Below are 25,150 nucleotides of genomic sequence, written 5' to 3'. Positions count from 1 at the left end.
GCTACCGTTCCACTCTGGGGGCTGTCATCCCAGTCCCAGCATGTTCCTGCTAGTCCAAGGGGCCGTCATTCCACTCTGGGGGCTGTCATTCCAAGTCTCAGGCCACTTCTGCTAGTCCCAGGGGCTGCCATTTCAGTCCCAGGGTAAAGTATCTGGGCCCAGAGGCCTTAATGGAAACCCCGTTCCACATTTTCTTTGCAACTCTTTTTGCGCTGCGATGTATTTCAATGGAGCCCGTGCCAGCGAACTGGGACTCCTGGCTCCCGTTCTCTTCAACGGGCTGCGCCGCCTCTCCCATTCTTTCTAACGGGCAGTCCTGTCATTCGTTTTACTACATCCCGACAACTCGTCTTCCTTTGCTCCGGGTCAGCCCAATTTCCACCATGACAAAACCAAGGGAATTATTGCCCCCCCACACACACACACAACCCCTACTTGAGCAGTTTCGAGGACGCAGCCATCTTAACGGGCGTACATTTCAACTGGCCGTTAGCGCCGCGCGCATGCGCCCCGAATAAAACCGTTACTAGCGGTCGCGCGCGCCGCAGCCGGCTTCGGAAAGCGACGCTCAGGCTCCTCCCCCCACAGAACGCGCGCTCTGAGGAGGCGGGGCCCCCGCTCCAACCAGCCTCTCAGAAAGAAGCTGCCTTAGCAACGGCCCGGCGAGGACGGCAGCCATGACGCAGTCGGTGGTGGTGCAGGGTGAGCGCGCGGCCGTCCCCGAACTCCTCCTTTCCTTTCCCGTCCCGTTTCTATGACGTCCCCGCGGTCGCTTGACGGTAGTTTTTTTTCCCCCGCCCCCGCCCCCGCTTTCTACAGTAGGTCAATGCGGGAACCAGGTCGGCTGCCGTTTCTGGGACCTGGCGCTGCGGGAACACGCCGCCGTCAACAAGGTAATAAGCCCCGCCCATTCCTGGGGGACGTCAGTGCGTGTGCGCGCGCGCGCAATAGGGCGCCAGGCGTGCGGGCGGCTGCTTCCGGCAGGGCGCGCTGAGAGTGCGCGCTTCCGGCCTGTCGCCTCAGGCAGATCACACGTGAAGCTGCCTTCTGCTGAATCAGACCCCTGGTCCATCAAAGTCAGTTTTGTCTGCTCAGACCAGCAACGGCTCTCCAGGGTCTCAGGCGGAGGTCTTTCGCATCACCTTACTTGCCTGGTCCTTTTAAGTGGAGATGCCAGGAATCGAGCCTGGGGCCTTCTGCGTGCCAAGCAGAGGCTCTTCCACTGAGCCACGGCCTCTCACCTGTCGAGGGATGGGGGTCGGTGGCTTCTGTTGCGGGCCGGCGGCTCGGTTCTTAGCGTCCTTCTCAAGGAGGGTGTAAAATGGTTTCTTCACATATTTTAGTGTCCTTGGAAATGATCCTCTCTTTCCCGGCTGTCGTCGTCATATTTTAGGATGCCCTGTTACAAAAGAAAAGGGCAAGAGTCCAGTAGCACCTTAAAGACTAACAAGAATATTTTCTGGCAGGGTATGAGCTTGCGTGAGCCACAGCTCACGCTGTGGCTCACGCAAGCTCATACCCTGCCAGAAAATATTCTAGTTAGTCTTTAAGGTGCTACTGGACTCTTGCCCTTTTCTACTACCGCAGACAGACTAACACGGCTACCCACTGTTACAAAAGAGAGGGCGAGGATCCTACTTTCTACTTACCGGTTTCGCGTTGCCTCGTAGGCAGTGGCTGTAGCTCTCCCTCATAGCCACGGTGAGGCCTCGCAGCCGTTCCATACCTACGATTTGCCACAGCTCTTGTTATAATCTTGTCTGTGTGTGTTGTGCTGTCAAGTCGCTTCTGACTCATGGCGACCCTATGAATTCATAGGCAACCCTATGAATCAATTCACAGTGGGTAGCCGTGTTAGTCTGTCTGCAGTAGTAGAAAAGGGCAAGAGTCCAGTAGCACCTTAAAGACTAACAAGAATATTTTCTGGTAGGGTATGAGCTATCTGAAGAAGTGAGCTGTAGCTCTCGAAAGCTCATACCCTGCCAGAAAATATTCTTGTTAGTCTTTAAGGTGCTACTGGACTCTTGCCCTTTTCTACTATGAATCAATGTCCTCCAAAATGTCCTGTCTTTGACAGCCTTGCTCAGATCCTGCAAATTGAGGGCTGTGGCTTCCTTTATAGAGTTAACCCATCTCTTGTTGGGTCTTCCTCTTTTCCTGCTGCCCTCAACTTTTCCTAGCATGACTGTCTTTTCTAATGTTATAATCTTAGCATCCCTCTATAACTCAGTGTTCTAATGTGATTAAAATAATTACTTTCTGTTTTGTAGTCTGGATTTCCTCCTTAGCTGTTTGAATAGTTGTCTAACTACAGCTCTTTGCCCCGGTCTTTGATTTTGTCCGAAAATGACAAATGAAATTAAAATCCCACTTTTGTGGTTGCCATGGGACTAAGCAATGAAACCTGACTCAGTCTGATGAAGCAAAGAGCTTCCCTGTGCAACTTTGCACAGGCTCAGTGTCTTATTTAAACTGTGCTGCACCCTGCACAATAGCTACACTTAGAGTTAACTACACTAACTATGCCTAACAAGTGCTGTCTCAGGGGTGTGCAACCTAGGAAGGACATGTGGAGCCAGAGAAAACGGGCAAAAAGCCATCCCTCCGAACCCTTTCTGTGGTGGGAAGACAACTGGAAGCTCCTTCCCGGGAGCCCCAAATGAATGAGGCCTTTTTAAAGTGAGTTCCACCAATGTTAATCTGTGAGTCTGTTTGCACGGCCATGACCTGGCACATGTCAGGTGTACTATGTATTTACACCCTTAGTTTGCATGTCAGAGGTTCATAGCATATGTACATGCTGTACTGGTGTGCATAATGAATAAGCATAGCTACTTTGCCTGGGTTGCTTTACATTTTCTGTGGTACCTGAAACTGCAAAGTTGCACATAGGTGAGTCTGTTTGCACGGCTTTTCTCACTGTTTGTGAGAAAGCTCTGTTTCTGCTGCTGCCACCAGTGACAAGAGAACTGAGACATTGCTTAGGTTTGGGCAGAGTAGAGTCTGATAATCACTTGTCTAATGATGTCATCGGGAGCTCAGTGGGGTACAATTTTCAGAACGCCCTCAAACTATGTTACAGTTTTTGGGGGAAATGTCTCATGCTACCAAACGTAATTCCACAATGAAATGGGGAGCGTCACTCATCACTAATTCTAAAAATGTTAATGAAGTCTATTCAGTTATTAGCGTTGCCAACTCTGGGTTGTGAAATTCCTGGAGATTTGGGGATGGAGCCTGGGGAGGGTGTAGAGGCGGGACCTCAGCAGATTATATTTCCACAGAGTCCACCCTCCAGATATGCCATTTTCTCCAGGGAAACTGATCTCTAAAGTTTGGAAATTAGTTGTAGTTCCAGATCTCCAGGTCCCATCTGGAGGTTAGCAACCCTATGGTGCTCCTTTGTAATCATGATTTGAATTGCATGTTTGACCTTATTTGTACAATCTGTGCTTTTAGGGTTTTTTTCCTGGTTAACAGATTGAAGTAGTTGTCTATTTGTATACAGGGAAACCAGTATGTCATCCTCTATTTTGTAATTGTGTTTCAAAAAGCTATATCATCTTCCGAAACCCAAAGCACTATTTCCAGTGTTCCTTCTTCTCAAACTGAAATAGCAAAAACAGAGAGGAGCCAAGTGCTGCTCTGCCTCAGTTATAGTTCTTTTTTTAATTAATACTTTTATTGAATTTTTATAGCATACAGAAAGAAAAAAGTGGAAAGTGAAAAAGAAAACAAAACAGTGTCAACAGGTCATGACCCGTGCCCTGGACAACCCATGTCCCCTTCTATATCCCCCATAATATTCTGACCCTTCTTATACTAATAGTATTTGCAATATATATATATATCAACCTCTTATTCAGAATATAGCTCCCTGTCTGGATAAACATAATGTAATCTCACTACTGTTACTTCAGTCTAATATTTCAAGCATTTTTATATTCATACTTCATCGTGCATATCTATCGTAAAAAGATTGCCATCTTTGTTTGTGATCTTCAATCATCTTCTTAGTTATAGTTCTTGAGCTACAGTTCCATTGGTGGATTTGGAGGGGTAGTAACCCATCCGTGTGACCATCGAGTCTTTTCCCCTTAAAGATCTTTTATTGTTTCAGGAGTGCTTACATTTCATAGTATAATCAAGAGGACACCATTAAGACCAAGCTTGACAAATCCTAGGCACCATATCACTATGGTGCATAAAAATTTCATTGTGGTGCCTAATATTTTCCGCAGTTCATTTCATTTCATTAAACTTTATTGGCATACCAAAAGACAGAGATAAAAAACAACAACAATATACCTCCAAAGAGCCATACATATAAGTTACAAGTCAGGTTAACAAAACTTTTCTTGTTCTTTAAAAACTCCTGTAAGAAATTCAGCCACGGTAGCCGTAATTTTAGGATCATGATCACTCAAAAGAAATTTGCATTTCACTTCATTACTCCTGTAACTCTTGTACTGGAGCAAAGTAAATAGCAGTTTATCCCGCAAAGTCACATAAAAGGGGCAATCTAAAAGGATGTGGAAATTTGTATCCAACAAATTTAAACCGCACATGCATAGGCGTTCGTGTCTAGGGATCTGAAGGTATCGGCCTAAGAGCATCCTAGATGGGAATGCGTTAACCCTAGCTAATAGAAAAGCGCAGCGATGAGAAGGTATCTCTGGGTTATCTAGATACCTAGCCATTTTACCCGATCCATTATTAAGGCCTAGGGCCGCCAGAGAGCAGATGGGGGGAAGAGCTGGGTTAAAATTCTGCAATTCTACATCAAGGAGACGTTGCTTGATTCTTTTAAAGATGTAAGATTCATTGGCCAGAGCAAGATTATCTAAATCAATTCCAATTTGGCAGAGTCTAGATCTAATTAATATGTCCCATGAGAAATAATGAAGTTCACTTTTCAAAATATATAAAAGGGAACCTGGCTCAGTTTGAAAGTATAATTTGAGCCAATATCTTATTGTTTGAATCCAGGCTTTGGTGGCAATCAAGTTTTGCCCGGTTTCAAGACAAATTGTAAAATATGAAACACATTTAGGTATCCCCAATATTTGTCTAAGGAATATATTTTCTGCAGTTATTTTATTGTAGATTTCTGAGCAATTCTCAAAGGTCAAAGGGCACTTCTTCCCTTTTTCACCAGCGGAAAAACTCATCTGAACTAACACTGTACAGAAAGCTTATGATTGGAATCGTGAGACTTGCATAGATAAAAGCCATGTGGAAGGAGGAGAATTGGCTAGGAGTGAGTAGAAAAGCTGGCTGGACCCCCCAGCCCAAAGGTTATCTACCATTTTGCATCATAATGGCTTGTTGCAAGACGTAAAAATTAACGTGCTTGAAATTATTACCATTACTTGTGTATATGTATACTTCACACCATTCATTGATGGTAGATGAACTCACTTGTGTTGTTTTCTATAAGGGTTCCCATATTCAATTAAATGGAGCTTAAAGCAACTATGGAGTTAAGAGAAACGGGAGAAGGTTGGTGAGGGTTAGAGATTAGATTTTTGTGTTGTAGATGACAACCAGGGTGACCTCTGTATTTATTCATACAACACTTTTGGCATAGCTTTTATTAAATTATAAGCATCTATGAAGATTATAAGCATCTATGAAGAGACACTGTCCTTCAGTGTTACTCCTCTGAAGATGCCTGCCACAGCTGAGGGCGAAACGTCAGGAAAGAAAATACCAAGACCACGGTTACACAGCCCGGATAACCTACAAGAACCAATGAACTCTGACTGTGAAGGCCTTCGACAATATCTATGAAGATGTTAGGATTAGGTTTTGTTGTAGCAATGATTAGAAAATATGGTCATTAAAATATGAAGCCCCTGGCTCCTAAATTTTGTGCTGGTTCCTAGAATCAAAGAAAATGTGTTATGGCTTGAGTTAAGATCACTAGCAGAATAATCCATGGGAAGCTGATATTTACATGTGCCTGAAAGCATTTCCTATTGTGTGTTTTTGGTAAGGACTCTGCAGTGTTTTCCCTTACAGCTTGGTAACTTTTGCTTAATAATGGTGACTTCAGTGTTTTTGACAGTGGGTTGGACCCAACCATCCTCCAAACAGCTTCCTCCAGCATAAAAGAGCCTTCTTCCAACTAAAGCGGCTCTTCCTCCAACGGAAGAGCCACTTAATCTGGAGGAAGGCTTCAAACTTGACCTAAAAGGATATTTTAATAAATATAGGAAACGTTTTGGAGGAATCTTCATACACAAGAGCATCACGGCACATATGGGGCACTGGGTTATAGCAAAGGTCTTTAGAAGATATATAGAGGGTATATTATCTTAGAGTTAAATTGTTTAATGCATGCTAGAAGTATGCACGCAAGAATCCCTGAATTGTTGCACTTCAATTTCTACTTAAATAATGCTTCTTTTTTTTAGAAAGGAATTTATGATGAAGCATTGAGCAGTTTCTTCAGAAATGTCAACACTAGGTAAGTTTAGTCTTCTGAACGCTGTAAATTGTTTTTAAATGACTTTGTTTTTTAAACAATTGGGAATGCTGCTGTTGTACCGGTGCTTGCTAGAACAGCTAGTTGACCAGAGCTTGCACTTGAATAGCTTGTGCTATGCCATGTAAGGCCTCACTTGGACTTGACGTCTTGTGATATGCCACGTAATGCCTCACTGGAGATCTTCAGAAGGTGCTGCAAGAATTTTTTGTTTAACAAGGCTTTTGATGAGGTATGAACAACTGTCATATTTTGGGAGGGAGGAGTATTTGCTGGGTTTATTTGATTTTAATCTGTATTATTTTAAATTAGTTTTAAGCTGCCTTGAGCCAGAGGGAAAGGCAGGATATAAATATTTTAATAAACAAAGACTATGGCATGACATCACATTCAGGGAAAATATGGAAGTGATGTCATTTTTTTTTTTAGGAAATGCCAGAAACTCAATGGTTTTACCATAGAGCTTCCAGTGATTCCTACAGACGTGTATCGTCATGCCATCACTACTGGCATACCTGGACTCCCAACAATTTCCACCCCGTGCTGGTTCCTACTCTGACTTTTGCAGAACCTTGTGCAGTACAGCTGTGCCATGTTAAAAGTACTGCTCTGGTACAACATCCTGAGTATCAGGTACAGCATCCTGACAGGTGTTCTCAAGCCTTCCTGCATTTTACCTCCTTATTAGATGATAATATCAGGCCATCAGTACTTCAGTTTTGCTGTTTGATGTAGCAAAATTGAAGTATCTTTTTTGTCCTCAAGTAACAGCTGATTTATGGCAACCCCGTAGGATTTTCAAGGCAAGAGAAGTTCAAAGGTGGTTTGCCATTGCCTCCCTCAGTGTCATGACCCTTGTATTCATTACAGGTCTCCCATCCAATTACTAGCCAGGGTCAGGGCTGAGAGTATGTGACTGGCCCAGCAAACTTCCATGGTGTGAGTGGAGATTCAAACCTGGGTTTCCCAGGACTTAGTCCAACACCTTAACCACTATACCACGCTGGCTCTTGAAGTATCTTAGTAAGTCAAATATTGGTGCATATTTTAGTGCCCTATTCCTGTGACATCGAAAATTTTGCTGGTGATGTTTTTCCCATCAATTTTACTCCAGGCCAGGAAGAACTTCACTAGCCAAAATTCTATGCACTGGGCTACTAGGAAAGAATGAGAACTGGAGCCTAAGGCATGATTCATGCAGCAGCCTTTATAGGAACAAGCTTGGGGAATCCTCAGGCTCTCTCTTTCCCTTGTGTATGCTTTATTAATGAAAGATTTCTGAATTTGTGGCAAAACAAAATTTGCTTTAAATTCAAACCCCAATGTTTTGTGGTCTTTTCTCAAAACCAGGATTCCTAATCATGGTTTAATTCCGTTTTGAAATCCTTGTTTGGTGGAATTAGTTGGATGCAGTGGCAAACTATGCTTTGCCAGAAATTTCCATTTAACTGGCTGTACACAAAAAGAAAAAAAGGGGAAATGTGTAAGACCAAAGATTCCCTGGGGTCATTCTCATTGTAGCCAAGTATGGTTTTGGTGATTAGATTAGACTTGTGCCTTAAAGTTGGCAACCTTTATGCTTGCTTTGTTAATGCCTTGATAGAAAGTGAAAGGAATTATAGCAAAAAGCTGACATTTTACATGTGGTCCATCTGAATTTATTTATTTATTGAATTTCTATTTTTCTAGATCAGATGGTGATAGTGCTGATACTTCCAGAGGAAAGATTTGTTCCTTAAAAGCACGTGTAAGGCAAAAAAAATATTGTGTTGTTGTTTCTTATACTATTAATACCTGTGAAATACCTCTCACGTTTTGGGGATTTTTAAAATAAAATATGTTTGGATTGATTCTCCCACTGAAAATGATATTCATGGGAAAATAATATAGGGCTGCTGTACTGTAGAGTGGATTCTGATTGCAGACCATCTGTTAATTTAGAGAGATGATTGATTGAGTGAAGTGGCCTTTGGTTTAGCTCTCCCATTGAGCATTCAATTTGCTTATAATGTTTTGTCCTTGTTCAGCACTAAGGTATCAGAATGAAACTTGGTAAACATATTCAGGGATCAGTTATTTGTTTCATGTTTGAATACCTGCTTGATCTCTATCCATCTTCAAAGAGGGAGAGGACAATACTTTACAGTAGATTGAGATATCAGAATAAGAATTGATATGCAAATTCGGAACATGCTTCCAGTGTTTCAAGTGCATACCCCAGCTTTTTTCCTCATGATTTATTTAAAAAAACTCAAATACAAAAGGGGAATCTACCAAGTCAATTGGCCTAGGTGGAATATACCTCAGCTTGATACCGCCCACATCCATTTACAAAGAGAAGAAAATCTCAAAAACCATTTATAATGTGATACCTAAAGACAGGCCTTTTTGCTTTACTGTTTTATGGATATTTTTAGTAGTACATTATTTGCTATTGTGGCCAAAAAAAATTATCTTTCAAATTGTCCAGGAGTCAATGTGTTTGGCTACAGTTTCAAAACATGTATGTTTTAATTAGTTGATGCCCTAAGCAAGATAATCAAATTACAAGATAAAAAATCCAAAAATGTTTATTAACCGTTTTTGTAGATGAACTCCCTGATCCATCTACCATATGCAATTTATAAGCAGTTTCTTCTCCTAAATCCAGTTGCTAGAACTGTGTGTGCTTTCAACATAGAAAATCAGTGATAGCACCAATCATCTATTAACGAGGGGAGTAGGTGAAGACATTGGATTTAATTCCCTCCTCTCTGCTGAAAAGGTCATCCATGTGATTATTTATTTATTACTTTTTTATCCTGCCTTCCACCAAAGAGCTCAAGGTGGCATAATTGTTCTCCTCGCCTCTGTTTTACCACATAAATAGCCCTGTGGGCTTGGTTAGGATAAAAGAGAATGACTGGACATTGGTCACCCAGTGAGTATCATGTGTTATTGGGTCTCCCTAGACCTAATTCAACACTTTGTTAACTACACCATACTTTAAACAAGGCTCAATGTACATTGAGTGTGCACACAGTTGAATCAGGTTCCAGTCCAGAGCTAATTCAGTTATTCTGGGGACTCTAGGGCACATGCCACCAACCACCTTGCCAGTCACTTCAGTGAGGGGACAGCTCTGCATGAACATCCTTTTGGTACATGCAGCTGTACTCTCCATTAAAGTGAAACTGTGTACATATATAAGCCCATTGAGTTCAGTGGGACAGGTATTAATTGTATTTGCAAAACTGCAGCCAAATAGTGTTAAAACTAAAGCAAGGACAACACAGTTCTCTGCTGTTGCATAAACATTTTAAAGACACATGATCACTCTAAATTATCTTATTTTTAAGGCTCTGCTGATTGACATGGAAGAGGGTGTAGTAAATGAAATTCTTCAAGGGCCATTGAGAGATGTCTTTGATAGCAAGCAGCTGATCACAGATGTTTCTGGTTCAGGAAACAACTGGTGAGAATGAATTCTGTTTTATAAAATCTTCATACAGAATGTTTTTCTACTAATTAGATGGAAATTGAAAGAACTCTTAACGTTTCTGCCTTTTTTAATTTTCTGATAAGCCCATTAGGATCCATTTTTAATTTTGTACCATGAGGAAAGCTTTGAAAACAAACTAGGAATCATGTCACATCTACTGTTCCTCTTCCTTTATAAAAAAAAATATTTTAATTCCATGTATTATGTTACTGTTTAAACATTCTTCAGCTCCTGGAGATTTTTCCCCCTTTCAAATGGTAATCTTAGAGATATGAACAGCTGGCCAAAGGGAACAAGGGAAACAGATGGACCTGTAAGCTAATAAATTCCAACTTTTAACAAATGCTTATCAGTGTAACAATCAAAGGAAAGGGAGATTCGGACTAAAGTCGATCAGAAGTAATGACACCCTCAAGTCCTAAGAACATAGCAAAGAGGTGTCAGGCAGCAAAAGTTCCAGAGAAAGTGTACAATGGAGGAAGTAATTTGGTAATCTTAAATTTGGCAACAAACTATTAGTCTCTGCTTATTAACTGGGAGCCATTACATCCTCCCCATGTTTGTGTGAGTACCTGGAAGTGCAGTCTTTTCATACAAGCCCTGTGTAGATATAAAGCTGGCTTCTCACAACCTGTGTTTGTATGTTGGGAGCCATTCTTTGGAATATGCACTCCCTCCCCTTCCGCTGTGCAGAGCATTTCCACCTTTTTCTTCCCAGCATTAATAATTACATATATTACACAAGTCATAATTCAGTCCTTAATTAGATACTAACAACCAGTTTGAAGTTGGTTTACATGCAGTGGTTATAAAGGAATCTGGTTTGCATTAACCATGGTTTGTTAGCCTCCTTGAGTCTAAGGAAAGATATAAATATTTTGAACAAATATAATTGCTTCAGTGCATATGGAAATAGCATGATTAATGCTAAGAAGCAGAAATTAGTCCTTTTTAAAATAATATTTTTGTAAATTTACAAATACATACGTACATATGCAGAGAGAGAGAGGGAATCAAAACAAGATCTACCAGAGCTTGCAACAATAAAAATGTTGCCACATTTTCCATAAAAAAAGAGAAAATGGGGGGGGGGCTAGAAGAGATATTGTACCTTTTATAACATTTTAATATAATGTATAACAATTGTCCTAAGAAGAAGAAGAGTTGATTATTATACCCCACTTTTCTCTACCTTTAAGAAGTCTCAGAGTGGCTTACAATTGCCTTCCCGTCCCCCCAACAGGTACCTTGTGAGGTAGGTGGGGCAGAGAGGACTGTGACTAGCCCAGGGTCACACAGCAGGCTTCATGTGAGGAAACCAACACAGTTCACCAGATTAGTCTGCTGCTCATGTGAAGAAGTGGGAAATCGAACCTGGTTCTCCAGATTAGAATCCGCCATCTTAACTACTATACCACGCTGGCTATCCAAGAGTGGGAACAACTTTTAATAAGAAAAGGGGGCTGCACCAAGGCAAAACAAAGGCAAGGAAACACATGGTGCAGAAGGAAGCGAATTCTTTAATAATTTTTGCAACCCCCTATGTGTTTTGTGTGTAGCTTCATCAGGGGGAATCTTTTAGGTTCTTTTGAGTAACGTCCCTATGTATGCATTAAAGCAAAAGCATGGGGATGTTACTGAAAAGAATCTGCAAAAGTTATTAAAGAATTTGTTTCCTCTGCACCATTTGTTTCCTTGACTTCGTCCCAACTTTTAATAGCAACAAAATAAAGACAGATAACTTAAAAGGAAAAAGGAAAGTAATGATTTAAAGATAATAGTAGTTTTGTTTTGTACTCTTTCAACATGCCTCTGCTTAATTTTTTTTTAAATCGCTTCATGTGTGGAAAAAGTGTTACATTGCACCCATCAGTGAATTAATCCTTTGTGGCCATGCAGGACTTCCTTATTGCTGGCTATGGAAGGGGAAAGAATCCCATGCTTTCATGGATCTCAGCGATGGAAGTCTTAACATCAGACCTACATTTGCAGTGAGGACTTTTTCCCGAAAGGCAGAAAACACCCCCCCCCCAATGCTCTGCAGCACAGTATCTGCTGCTTTTTAAGAAGCAGTTTGTTTCAGAAGCAAGAGGAACAGAGTCCTCCTGCAGGAATAAAGGGACTTGATGGACTACAGCCAATGTGCATAGTTTAGGATTGTCAGAGCTAAAACAGAAGGATGGTATACTAAAGGTGTCCTGTTCTTAGGGCTGTGGGTCATAAAACGTACGGATGTCAGTACCGAGAACGTATTGTAGAAAAACTGAGGACGACTGCAGAGCACTGTGACTGTCTGCAATGCTTTTTTGTCATTCATTCCATGGGAGGGGGTAAGTATTGTTCCAGCCCAGTAACTAGGAGAGATGAAGAAAATAAGCTTAGAGAGATCCTGAGTATAAAAATCTAAAAGTATTAACTTGCTAAGAACAGTTTTTTAATTAATTAAAGCCATTCTGAAATTTGTCATTACTGTTTTTGAATTTTGTCCCTAATATCCAGTGCAAATCAGCTGTTTATTTTTTCCCCTTCCTGATGTAATATCCTCCACTACTCCCCTGGCTATATTTTCCTAAATGTTTACTCTTTGTTTTAGGGAACTACACATTGTAACTAGACTTGTCAGCCAGTCATTGTTTGTGTTCCTCACTGACCCTGCTCCTCTCCCATGTCCTCTGCTATGAATAGGTACTTCTTGCCGCTTACAAGTGCCTTCAAAGGCCAGCAGAAGGTCAAAGAAAAGAATCGACCTTTCCAAAGCTACATGTACATGCGAAAGGAGTGGAAGAAAGAGCAGAGTTTCTGTCTCCTGCCCAGCACAGTCCCCTTCAGACTTCTCTGCTCTGAGGAAACTAGTTGGGAAAGAGAAACATCTCTCACTATGTGTTGGGTCAGGGAGTCAGCGGGATCAAAGATAATAACTTCTGATAACTATATTTGAAGATCCCTGCTGTGGTCACTGTGCTAGTTTTGGATACATCTTAGAAGATATCCTTGACAGCATAATGGCATCTGACCTGTGTCTTCCCCTCAAACCCCTCTGTTAGCTCATGTGTGGTTTACATGATAAAATAAGGGAAATGCCTTTAAAAAAAATAGATTGCATGAAATACATAAATAATAATAAACGTCTCATTGTAAAATACCTGCCAGGGTCAGGGCTGAGAGTGGTGTGACTGGCCCAAGGTAATCCAGCCAGTTTCCATGGCAGAGTGGGGATTTGAACCAGGGTTTCCCAGATCCTAGTCCAACACCTTACCCGCTACACCACGCTGGCTGCCAGCATATAGCATAATGACTCTTATATAATTGTAATCAGGACATAACATTTTTGGTAAAATTCTGAAGTCATAAAGAGACTCCAAAGGGTCATTGAAAAAAAAAATTATTCGATACCTTTGTTACCTTTTTCAATATTTTTAACCCTTATACCCTTTATGACATACGATTAAAATAATACTTTTTAGTCTAGGAAGTGATAATTGTTGGTATATTTTTATATTTCCAAGGTCTCATTTTAAAACAAAATTTCCTAATGTTTAAAGAATTAAATTATAACTTAGGAACTTTTACGGAAGCTTTGTGGTAGATCTGTTCAGTCATATATTCCTTTTGGAACTGTCTTTCTAAGTGTAAATTAATAAAATGGTTTAGGTTCTATGGACCAAATTGAACCCTGAAAGTGGGAAATCCAGTTTCAACTTTTACTGCAGCCATTGACTCATTCAGTGGCATTGTGCAATTCATTAAATTCCAGTTTAATGGCATGTAAAAAAAACCTTGTATCCAAAAAAAACCCCGAGTAGTATAAAACTCCCTACATTCACCTACTTAGAGAGCAGTCCTGAGCAGGGGGGCATACTCCTAGGAAAGCGTTCTTAGAGTTGCACTGTCAGTCCCCAAAATTTTGTTCCTTGGGGTCCAGAGATTCTCACAAGCAGGCAAAGTGGGGGTCTGCAATGGGAAGGGGGAATACAGAAAAAATTGGCCTCCCTCCCCCTGCTGACAAAAGGGTACTTTCATTGACACAAGATGACCATAGCATACAAGCCAGAGGTGTGCATCAGATGGTTGATGGTTCTTTTGTGAACCATACCATTTCACAGTAAGTGCATTTACAATCTTTAATTAAAAATTTAAAGTTAAAATACCATTTCCTTCTTTTCTCCTTAATTTGGGGAAATTCTTGCATCTTTCTTAGTATCATAGAATCATAGAGTTGGAAGGGACCACCAGGGTCATCTAGTCCAACCCCCTGCACAATGCAGGAAACTTACAACTACCCACACACCCCCAGTGACCCCTACTCCATGCCCAGAAGATGGCCAAGATGCCCTCCCTCCCAAGAACTGCCCAAGGTCATAGAATCAGCATTGCTGACAGATGGCCATCTAGTCTCTGCTTAAAAACCTCCAGGGAAGGAGTACTTACCACTTCCCGAGGAAGCCTGTTCCACTATTAGAGCTGGAAGCAAAATAGGTGTATCTAAGTGCCACAACTAAAATGAACATGTAGGATTGTAAATTAGCTTACCAGAGCATAGGACTGCCTTTCTCTCCTGTTTAGTTCACGTTTAAAGAAACAAAAAATTAAGGAGGAAAGGAAGGGAGAGGGAAACAGAGATGAAATAAGGTCTACTGACCACAGTAGACCTGAGATTTACTTCTCTTTCAGTGCTGTCTCACTTTAACCATTCACCTAACTGGAAAATCTAGCAAAGTTTTCCCTTGCTTTAAGAGAGCTTTGTTATGGAGAGGCCTCTAGTTGTAGAGATTTAAACATATCACTCTGGACCAATAGGCATCATGCTGGCTTCTCCCCTTTCTCTTGCATGAGAGCTAAATGAATCAGGAGACTGCCTGACTTCTCAGGGCCTCACAGAAATGTAGGCCTGAAGAATATTGTATCCTTAGTGTCCTCTCAGCAGCCCTGGAAAGAACAAGTCAATACAGAAAAGACAGAATCAGTCCAGTTCATTCCTTCCTCACAAATCTTTCAAAAAAACTCACAAGAAATGTTCACCTATGAACTGCTACCTTAAGAGGTAAGAAGAAATGTTCAAATAGAAACCTACTTCAGGCATCGCCCATTGTGAAAACTGATAAACTTTGTAAAAATCTCATCAGTCTCATGTAAGTGTAAGGAGCCTGGAAAGGCAGGATAAAAAATTAATTACAAACGTACAGGACAGTCTTTAAAGTACTAACAAATACAAATACCTTTATTGGCATAATGTGTTTAAAGGAATATACAAAAGCTGAAATTAAAATTTGAATGTTAAAAGCTAGTTTAAATACAGTTTATTCTTTAGTGTTGAGATCCTCTTTCTGACTGAGTTCCCACTGGTTGATTGCTGTCATCAGGAATTTCGCCACACTTTCTTTAATTTCTGGGTCCCGATCAACTAATAGTTTCTGAAGTGTTTTCCTGTTGTTTAAGTAGGAATTTGGAATTAAAGGTTTTGTTAAGTTGTCTCTTGAAGTGTCGTACAGATGGCATTCCAGGAGTATGTGGGACAGGGAATCAGGGCATCCAGCCCCACATCTACAGACTGTCTGCATAGGGTATTTTTAAGAATCTGCCACGAAGAATCGCCGAGGGCAATGTGTTGGTTCTGGCTTGCATAAAAGCTTTCCTGAGCTTAGGATTGTCAAGGTGTTCCAGGTATTTTGGACCAAGGTTTGGTGGGATTCCGAAATGTTGAGTTGAACAGCTTGGAGAAGTTAGAGGGAATTTGCTCTGAAGTTCGTGGTCAGTTAATCTTTGTTTTATTTGGTTTAGGATGTAGCTCTCTCCAGCAAGAGATAGGGAATCCAAGTCAATGCCTAGCTGGGCGATTTTCTTTTTTATCTTGAATGACCAGTCAGGATGATCAGCCCAGCGGGTATCTTCCAGTAGGTATCTTAGTAGGGTTGAATCTCCTGCATGATAGTGGATCCATAGCCAATATTTTATTGTGTGAAACCAGGCCCTTGTGTTTACTAGTTTTTGATTTGTTTCAGAACATAAAGTAAGGTAGGAAACGCAGTTTGGCAGCCCTACTAATCTTCTGAGGAATTGGCCTTGGATTCATTCCACTTCATTGGAGTAGGCATGGATCCATATTGGCACCGCATATAGTAGTTGTGGCATTACTTTCATATTGAAGATTCGTAATGCGGCTGGAATTAGTTGATTCCCTTGATGATAGAAGAATCTTACTATATGTGCCTGTGCTGCACATCTAGCATGTTTTGTGCTGCGTCCAACTGAGATTATAAGTGAAAGTCAAGCCCAGGTATTTGAAGCTCTTGACTTGCTTGTAGATAGTGCTACTGATTTGCCAGTTATAAAGTCCCCAGGATTTGGCAAAGACCATGATTTTTGATTTCTCGGTGTTGGTGGTAAGTCCATTTTGATGGCAATAAGTGGCAAGAGTTAAAAGGTATCTTTTAAGCCCGATTACTGTTCTGGATATGATTACGGCATCATCTGCGTACAGTAACAAAGGAATTAGATGGTTGTTCAGTTTAGGGGGATGGCCATCTGTCTTGTCAAGTGCAGTTGCCAAATCATTAATAAATAGATTGAAGAGGTGAGGAGCTAAGACACAACCTTGCCTCACGCCTTTTTTGACTGGGATGTTTGCTGTTAAGTCACCATTGAGATTAACTTTCACTTAACAGGTTGTGTTGGTGTATAAATGACGTATTAATGCAAGGAGCAGCAGGTCCATTCCCAGTTTTCCCAGTTTCTGCCATAGAAGATTCTTGGGAATTGTATCAAAAGCACCTTTTAGATCAATAAAGGCCACATAGAGCTTTCCCCTTTCTACTCTCATATATTTTTCAGCTAGTGACATTAAGATGAGGCAGTGATCAAGAGTTGTCTTCCCAGGTCTGAATCCGATTTGTTCAGGGCCCAGTATAGCTTGAGATGTTATCCAGTGGTTCAGTTTCTTCTCAAAATGTTTGCCATATAGTTTCCCAATTACAGACAGTAGACTGATCGGACAAAAATTTTCAGGTAAATCTGGCTTGCCTTTTTGGAATATAGGGATGATTACTGAGTTAAGCCACACCTCAGGCAAAACTCTGTAATGATCCAATAATGTGAAAAGGTTTGCAAGGGGTTGGGCCCACCTTTAAAGTACTGTTACAACATTGTACTGTTTTGTTTGTTTTCCCTTGATTCTAGGGACAGGATCTGGGCTTGGTACATTTGTACTAAATGTGCTTGAGGAGGAATTTCCAGAAGTATATAGATTTGTTACTTCCGTTTATCCTTCGAGGGAGGATGATGTCATTACGTCTCCTTATAACAGCGTCTTGGCTATGAAGGAGCTCAGTGAACATGCAGACTGTGTATTGCCAATTGAAAACGAAGTAAGAACTTGTATTCAGCATGTCAGCTGCACGTTACATAAGAAGTCCAGGCAGAGACCCACAAGGAAATCACAGGGAGGGGAATCACACCCACCTTCCTGCTGGTCCCCACTTTCTCCTGCAGATTCTTTCTGCCCCCCCTTTCTGTCCTTTGCCCTCCCATCATCCTACTCCTTCTGCTGTCTGTCCTTGCCCTCTGCCTTCTTTGTCTTTCGTTCCTTTCTCTCTTCCTTGCTTACCTGCCTCACTTGCCCGATGGCAGCCCCTTCTTCCTTTGCTGTAGCTGGTTGCCTCTGTATGGGGTTGCTAAGCAATCCTCAAAATGGTGGCTAAGACTGTGTCATAAGCATCACGATATCTTATTTTTTTCCATTAAACTGAGACTTGGAGGATTTTTTAAAGTCCCCTCATATTTTTTCCCATTTTGAAATTTTTCTGCAAAGTTGGGAGGGATAACATAGCCTGCAGACATTTGCCCCTATTCTGTGGATTCTAGGGTCATGTTCAGAATTGGATATAATGACAGTATTTCACTGTTGTTGTTTTGCTTTGTTTTGTTTTTTAATGATAGAGTCAAAATTAGACCTAAAATATTTAAGTGATATACCTAAATATACCTAAAATATTTAAAAGTTGTGTAATAAATGCCACCTTTATCATAGAAATGTAGCAACAGAAGTTAATGGCTGTTGAAAGTGAGTGGAAAAGAGATCTGTGTGGGTGCTATCATCACCTCTTTTGTTTTAATGTTTTCACCAATATCCTGCATTGTTTGAAGCCCAGATCCTGGTATCCCAAAGCAAACAACTTAGATTGAGTGGGAGGGAGTGTGTGATGATGCATGCATATAGAAGATTAGTACGTTTGGGCATCCGTTTAGGGGAGGGAGCAGGGGAATTCCCTTAAGCAGGAACGCAAGGAGACTCAAATTAGACCTTAGTCTGCAAAGGAGACATAGATGTGTAATGGCACTAGAGACCCTGTCTGAAGTAGAGGACCGCTGAGGCCTAACAATCCAGAATTTACCGTGTTTAATTCTCTGCTGTGATATTGTCATCTTACAAGTACTGAAATTGTAAATTACTCATAGATGTGGCTAGAAGACACTCCATTCTAATTACCATTTGCAGCTGATAATCTTGCCCATGTACAAACATTAGTTGGCAAATAATCAGTTATCTGCATAGAAAAAGATCCCTCTAGGAAAACTATGTCTTCTCTGTCAGAGTAGTATATGGTATGGCTAGAGGAAATCCCTGCAAGAAATGAGCAAAGATGGTGGGGTTGCCAACTGACCTAGAGAAAAACCCCTTAACCCTTTAATAGAGGCTTAATGTGTGGGAAAGGGCTGTTAAAGCTTTTTGTGATGTGGAGGTGAATACCTAATAAATTACATTAAGCCTGTGAAAAGGGCAGGACATTTTTCTCCATGGCAGCTGGCAACTTGAAAAATGTACTCAGATTTATTTGTTTTGCATGAAGCTACTGATAAAAATTAAGCTAATTTTGCATGTTGGAATTCTTATAACCTTTTTTAATGTTTTCTTCCAAAGTCTTTATTTGACATAGTTAGTAAAATCAACCAAATGACCAAATGTGGAAAGCTAGGATCAAGTGTAAAGCAAGCTAGCTTGGTAACTTCAGGTGGAATAAAAACTACCAAGGAGAAACCATTTGATTCGATGAACAATATTGTGGCCAATTTACTGTTGAACTTAACAAGGTGAGCTTTTGAGATTTTTAATCATAAATAAATTGTAAATAATTGCTGATCATCCTTTTATCTTTGAGAAATCAAACATATTCTCAGCTGTGCTTGCTAAGTGGTTGCAGAAGTTGTGCATTAAAAGGCACCTTCAAATGCTATATGAGTAGCATTTCTTCCTTTTTCACTTGTTTTGTAAATTTAAATGATGTAATTTGAGGGGCGGTATGTTGGATGCACACACAAATGCCACCTTGTGCTAAATCAGACCCCTTGGCTATCTAAGTTAGTATTATCCGTTCTAACTAGCTGCAGTTCTCCATGGTTTCAGATCATTTATCGCCTGATTCTTATAACTGGAGATGCTAAGGCTTGAACCTGGGACCTTCTGCATACAAGGCAGTTGGTGCACCACTGAACCGTACATTACAGTAAATAAAGCAATAGTGAATAGTATCTAGATTTTTTTTTTAATAATGTAAATCCAGATTTGTGTATACTAATATTTAGAAAATCAAGCACTTGGGGGTGCTTTTGGACCTACCCTTTTTAACAGACAAACGTCTTAGTGGTGTTGCCACAAGTATCTTCTTTCAGTTACAAGTTCTTTGTAAATTGGCTTATTTGGATTCTACTGGCCTAGCTCTACATGGTACTGTAACTCCAGTGCTTCAGCAGCTGCTCTGGTTCCCTATTTGCTTCCATACCCAATTCAGAGTGCTTGTAAGAGCATTTTATTTCTGAAAGCTTTTTAAGGAGAATTAAGTAAGTGTTGAAAAGGTATTTTTGGGAAGGCTTGGCTGTGTTTTTGTCTATGCTGTTTTAACTCTGCTAAGTTGTCATTTTAAATTGTTATTGCTTCTTATTGCCTGTGTGAACTACCTTGAATCTTACGAGAAAGGCAAGATTTAAATGCTTTAAATAAATACAAAAAATACTGAATGTGTGGTACTTCCTTGGACCCTTCATAATTTCGCAGCCACTCCTTGCTTGCATTCTGCTGCTGGTCTTTAGAAGAAAGCCTAGACTTTGGGGCCAGTTTAGACATTTAGAAATCTCTTCATGTAATACACTTCCAGCTGTCTCCAGGGAAGTGTCAGGCCCAACATGGTTACAACTGCAGTTTCCTGGCACCAATTTCCATGATCAAGATAGTACATTTTCTGTTTATATCTCTGGATGTCCTGATCTCAAAGCATATTGTCCACTCAGCACGTATCTGGGTACGATTTGGGGCGCACAGTGAGATCTCTGAACCCGTGTTTTGATTCCTTCTGTCTGGCAGAGCTAGTTTCCAAAAGTCCATCAGCCTTCTCCCTCCAGACTAGTGCACTTCCTCCCATTCTAATTGAAGAATGTTACCTTCTTTGTGAGATAGATATTGTCAGGTATCTCAGCAGGCACTGAGATTCCAGGAATGGCGGGGGGAGGGCTTGATTTCCTGCTAAAGTGCAACAGCTTCACATATCATAGTATGTAAAAGTGCAATATAGACAGCGACTCTACCTACCACTCAACAGGAGAAGCAAAGCTCATAGACAGTACAAGGAATGTTCTGGTATCCCTTTAGTAGGGTTCCTGTGTTGCACAGAGGCTCATCACCCACTGAGGTTGGAAGATCAGCAGAAATGTACAGCAAAAGAGACTAGGACACATTTGAATTACATTATTTACTAACTGCATATTTGTATGCCTTTTCAAAGAAATACAACTGAATAAAATCTTCATTATCAAATTGTAGAACTCTGGTATTCACCTGTGTTATTTTAAGCTCTGCTAGGTTTGAAGGATCACTTAATATGGATCTTAATGAAATCACCATGAATTTGGTCCCCTTTCCTCGACTTCATTATCTGGTTTCCAGTTTAACTCCTCTGTATACATTGGCTGATGTTAATGTGCCTTCTCGAAGGTAGGTAGTTTTTCTGAATCTTAAATCCTCTTGCCCCTTGCCATTAAAGCATAAGCCCAAATATTTGTAATAGCATTCTGTTTTCAAATGTTAAGGTTGCTAATTGTTGCAGGTTACTCTTTTTTTGTCTTTTAGGCTGGACCAAATGTTTTCAGATGCTTTTAGCAAAGATCACCAACTGATAAGAGCTGACCCAAAACACTGCTTGTATCTTGCTTGTGCTCTTCTAGTCAGAGGAAATGTGCATGTTTCAGATCTCCGCAGAAACATAGAAAGGTTTGCATAAAACTTAAACTAGGGGAGCAATTCTGCTCATGCAGAACACTTAGAATCATAGAGTTGGAAGGGACCACCAGGGTCATCTAGTCCAACCCCCTGCACATTGCAGGAAATTAACAACTACCTCCCCCCACATCCCCAGTGACTCCGACCTTCCCCCCGCCATGTTTAGGTGGAATCGCTTTTCTATTAGTTTAAATCCATTACTCCGTGTCCTAGTCTCTGGAGCAACAGAGAACAAGCTAGTTCCCTCATCAACATGATATCCCTTCAAATATTTAAATACGGCTATCATGTCTCCCCTCAACCTTCTCTTCTCCAAACTAAACAAACCCAACTCCCTAAATCTCTCCTCATAGGGCATGGATTCCAGACCTTTGACCATTCTGGTCACCCTCCTCTGGACACGGTCCAACTTGTCAACATCCTTCTTAAATTGTGGAGCCCAAAACTGGCCACAGTTTTCCACGGTCACTATTTTTTTCACAAGGCTGAAAGGCCAGCTGTAGAAGGATTGAAAAGGACACTGTTCATTCCCTACTGCGTGTACATCTGCACTTCTTGGGGGTATGGGAGTGGATAATATCCTGAATAATTTAGTGGGTTAAATAATCTAGTTATGGATTTTCTGGTTAGAGAATTTGTATACTTGAAATGTTACCAGCATTGCATGTTTTAAGATAAGGTTTTTAGAAGCTAAGCCACAGCATATCAGGGGGAGTCTCTTGTCTGTAAATACCATGATACTTTGACACGTGTTATCACTTTGATTGCTTGGGTTACTAGATGCCTGCCTACTTCTGAGTATGACTATCTGAAAATCAGATAAATGTATAATACCGAAATATGTTTCTTTAGTAAATACCCCTAAGCAAAACAAGCTATTGAGTAACAAAGTGTTTTATCATTTACGTTTAAACCTAAAAGAGTTAATAAAAGTGTGTGCGAATAATATAATGGGTTTTGTATTGCTGAAATTACATGAATATGCCTGTAGATATAAATAGGCAAATATGCTTTTAATATTTGTGCTTTTTGGTGCTCATTTTATTGCCCTGTATGTGCTTCTTTTAGGTTGAAACCTTTACTTAACTTTGTGCCCTGGAATCAAGAAGGCTGGAAAACAGGCTTATGTTCAGTACCTCCCGTGGGCCATTCCCACTCATTGTTGGCCCTGGCAAATAATACTTGTGTGAAACCTACTTTTCTAGAACTCAAGGAGAGATTCTTGAGGCTATACAAGAAAAAGGTATACCCCAGAATGAAAAGTAATGCCATCTTAAGCAATGCTTTATCAATTTCGTTGTGCTTCTATTGTAGCTGGTATTAGGAAATATGGTGGAAAATGCTGTCAAGTCACAGCTGACTTACGGCGACCCCATAGGGTTTTCAAGGCAAGAGACATTCAGAGGTGGTTTGCCATTGCCACTGTGTGGGCTGAGAGAGGTCTCCATCATGCCCTATGTTGATCTCCTCTTAAGCACACACTCCTGCATATGTGAAAGTATTGGATTAAAACTTTTAAAAATGCAAATTTCCTAAATTATTTTCCATCTCAGATAAATTCACCTAAAATCAGAGTTTAAAGCTTCTTTTTTGAGATTCTCAGTCTTGGAACATTAATTGTGATTATATTTTTTTAAAATGTGGGCTGGATCCAGACTAAAGTGGACATTTCCCAGTTCCCCCTTCCTGCCGCAGATCCCCTCATGTCATTTTTCAGGGTCCCCTATCTCACAGGAACAGCATTTTATGGAGATTGGGGGGTCTGGAGAAAAGTTCAGTTCTGCTAATGGAACATTTAGTCTGGATCCATCCTATTAATTTTGTTCACTTTTCCAGCAACGTATATTACTAAAAGTAACACTTACTCTTAACAGGCTCACCTTCACCATTACCTACACACTGATGGAATGGAGCAGAGCTGCTTTTCTGAAGCCCTTTCATCTTTGTCAGATTTAATAGAAGACTATAATCAGCTAGATGCCACAAACTCTGCTCCTGCGATAGATCCACCAAGACTGAAGATAGCTATGTAACAATGAAGGGAGAGAACATTAAAAGTAATTTGCTGTCTATGCATGTGCAATCCAACCCGTCTTAAGTACTATTAACACATTGATTTCAGTGGGAGAAACTTAAGAATTTACAGCACATTCCAGATAAAGTAAAGTAACAGATGGCTTTATGTAGTAGCTCAGAATATCATTCTGAAAAGACAGTTGAAATGTTCAATTTGGGTGGCAGTGCCATATCAAGTGAAGAATCCTCTTACAGTTTGCCTTTCCCTATGTATTGTACTGTGCTTCTTGTTTAAAGCACCATAGTCAGAGATACTTTTGTATATCTAAATTATCAAACCAAGTTTGAGTTATTTTCACTAAAGTTGTACATATTGGTCAAATATTTTATTTACAATTCTTATTTTCTAAATAAAATATATAGATAAGACATAATCTGGCAATCTGAAACTTTGTCTACAATATTGCCTACACATCCAGTTATCACTTACGTTGAACACAAATTGCAATTTGCCAAAATACAAATAGTACCAGCTGTAGTTATAACTATAGGTCCAACTGTATCCACTACTGTACACGCTATATATATTTCTGAAATTCAAATACATTATGAAGATGCGGCCCTATGCATGGCGCAAGTGGCGATGCCGGTGTTGGGGTCACGCTGGCTCCTAAGAGCATTCATGCCCCCCTTCAGGATTGCACAGTTAGTCTACTTAAGGTTGACAATCTGGATAACACATTGTGCATTAAATTGTTTGGTTGCAACTATATTTTCATCTTCAGTGCAGCCCCATGTTGTGACTGCGCACACGCAGGCCCAATGTCTTCCGTGCAGAAACATGTTGATGAACAACAATTATAGGTAGTGAAACTCTGTTTTCCTGCAGTTGCCCTTGGGTAAGCCATGGCAGAAAAGGAAAAGTACATCGAATACTGCAGAGTCACAAAGCTGCTTTGATGTTTTAGTTGAAGAGAACAAGCTATGAGTGAGGATCAGTAAATGTAAATGTATGACTGGTCTCACAGATGTCCAAATCCTTTATGGTAATGTCTCTGATTGCTGTGATACATACAATCATGATTTACATGTCTCACAAATATTCATCAATAAATGCCCAAATCCTTATTTTTGGTTTTATAAATCGCACCAGTTCAGCCGAGGACACTGCAGGCATGAACAAACTGATGTGCACATTTCACATCTTGGATTGTGAACTACTGGCATAAATCAGATGTGAACTCAAGCATGAGCCTTTGTACATTCAGGGCAAGGGGTTATAAACCAAATGAGGATGCCGTCTGTTCATAGAAAATTGCTTCATATGTCATGCACTTTCCAATGTGTATTCAAATGTACCTCCATGTTCTCACACAGTCACATACTAACACTGTACAGTCAAGAATTTGACTTCTTTAGATAATGACTTCCATAGGACAGTAATGCTCTAGAACCAGATGAGCCTCTTTAGCATGGCACCTGTGGCTCTTCTGAATACTGTTCCCCAATATGGGCTTCTGGTGAAGAGACGCTTCATAACACTGCAGGGGCCTACTGTGAGCCAGCAGGGCTGCACTGGAACCTCTTATCAGAACATTATCAGAACATTCATGGCCTGACTTAAGCAGGCTCTACAGAGCCTTCTGTCTGCCTTCTTGCTCTCTCAGCAGCATGAAGCAGAGCAGGTTCCTGCAGCTACTAATCAATCTAAGTGAGCAGGCTCTGCAGTTCTTCCCCTGCAGACTCCACTGAGCACTTAGCTGAGCAGTAGTGCTTTGTGCTTAGAACATCTGAACACCCCCCATACATTTGCAAAGGGAATTGCTTAGTCTTGCATCCTATGCATATTTGAGAGCAAGTCCCATTGAACAAAATAGGACTTATTTTGAGTAAACATACA

The 25,150-nt window shown here is 40.7% G+C and overlaps 1 protein-coding gene across 3 annotated transcripts; it reads left to right on the top strand.

Annotated features, from left to right (window-relative positions):
• The first annotated feature begins 622 nt into the window (after nt 1–622).
• TUBE1 (tubulin epsilon 1) lies at nt 623–23,269 on the top strand. 3 transcript variants are annotated; one of them, XM_056856361.1, is made up of 12 exons: nt 623–702; nt 820–893; nt 6,420–6,481; nt 8,195–8,237; nt 9,829–9,944; nt 12,180–12,301; nt 17,145–17,332; nt 18,886–19,055; nt 20,809–20,949; nt 21,085–21,225; nt 22,303–22,477; nt 23,109–23,269. In XM_056856361.1, the coding sequence occupies exons 5-12, from the start codon at nt 9,844–9,846 to the stop codon at nt 23,265–23,267; spliced, it is 1,197 nt and encodes a 398-aa protein (XP_056712339.1). In that variant the 5' UTR covers nt 623–702; nt 820–893; nt 6,420–6,481; nt 8,195–8,237; nt 9,829–9,843; the 3' UTR covers nt 23,268–23,269. The 3 variants fall into 3 exon arrangements, with proteins under 3 accessions (XP_056712339.1, XP_056712341.1, XP_056712340.1); XM_056856363.1 differs by lacking the exon at nt 12,180–12,301; XM_056856362.1 differs by lacking the exon at nt 21,085–21,225.
• The last annotated feature ends 1,881 nt before the right edge of the window (nt 23,270–25,150 follow it).

The sequence above is a fragment of the Euleptes europaea genome, chromosome 10 (genome assembly GCF_029931775.1).
Source record: "Euleptes europaea isolate rEulEur1 chromosome 10, rEulEur1.hap1, whole genome shotgun sequence".
NCBI lineage: Eukaryota > Metazoa > Chordata > Lepidosauria > Squamata > Sphaerodactylidae > Euleptes > Euleptes europaea.
The sequence above is the reverse complement of the archived record's forward strand: the minus strand, read 5'-3'. Positions and strand labels throughout refer to the sequence as shown.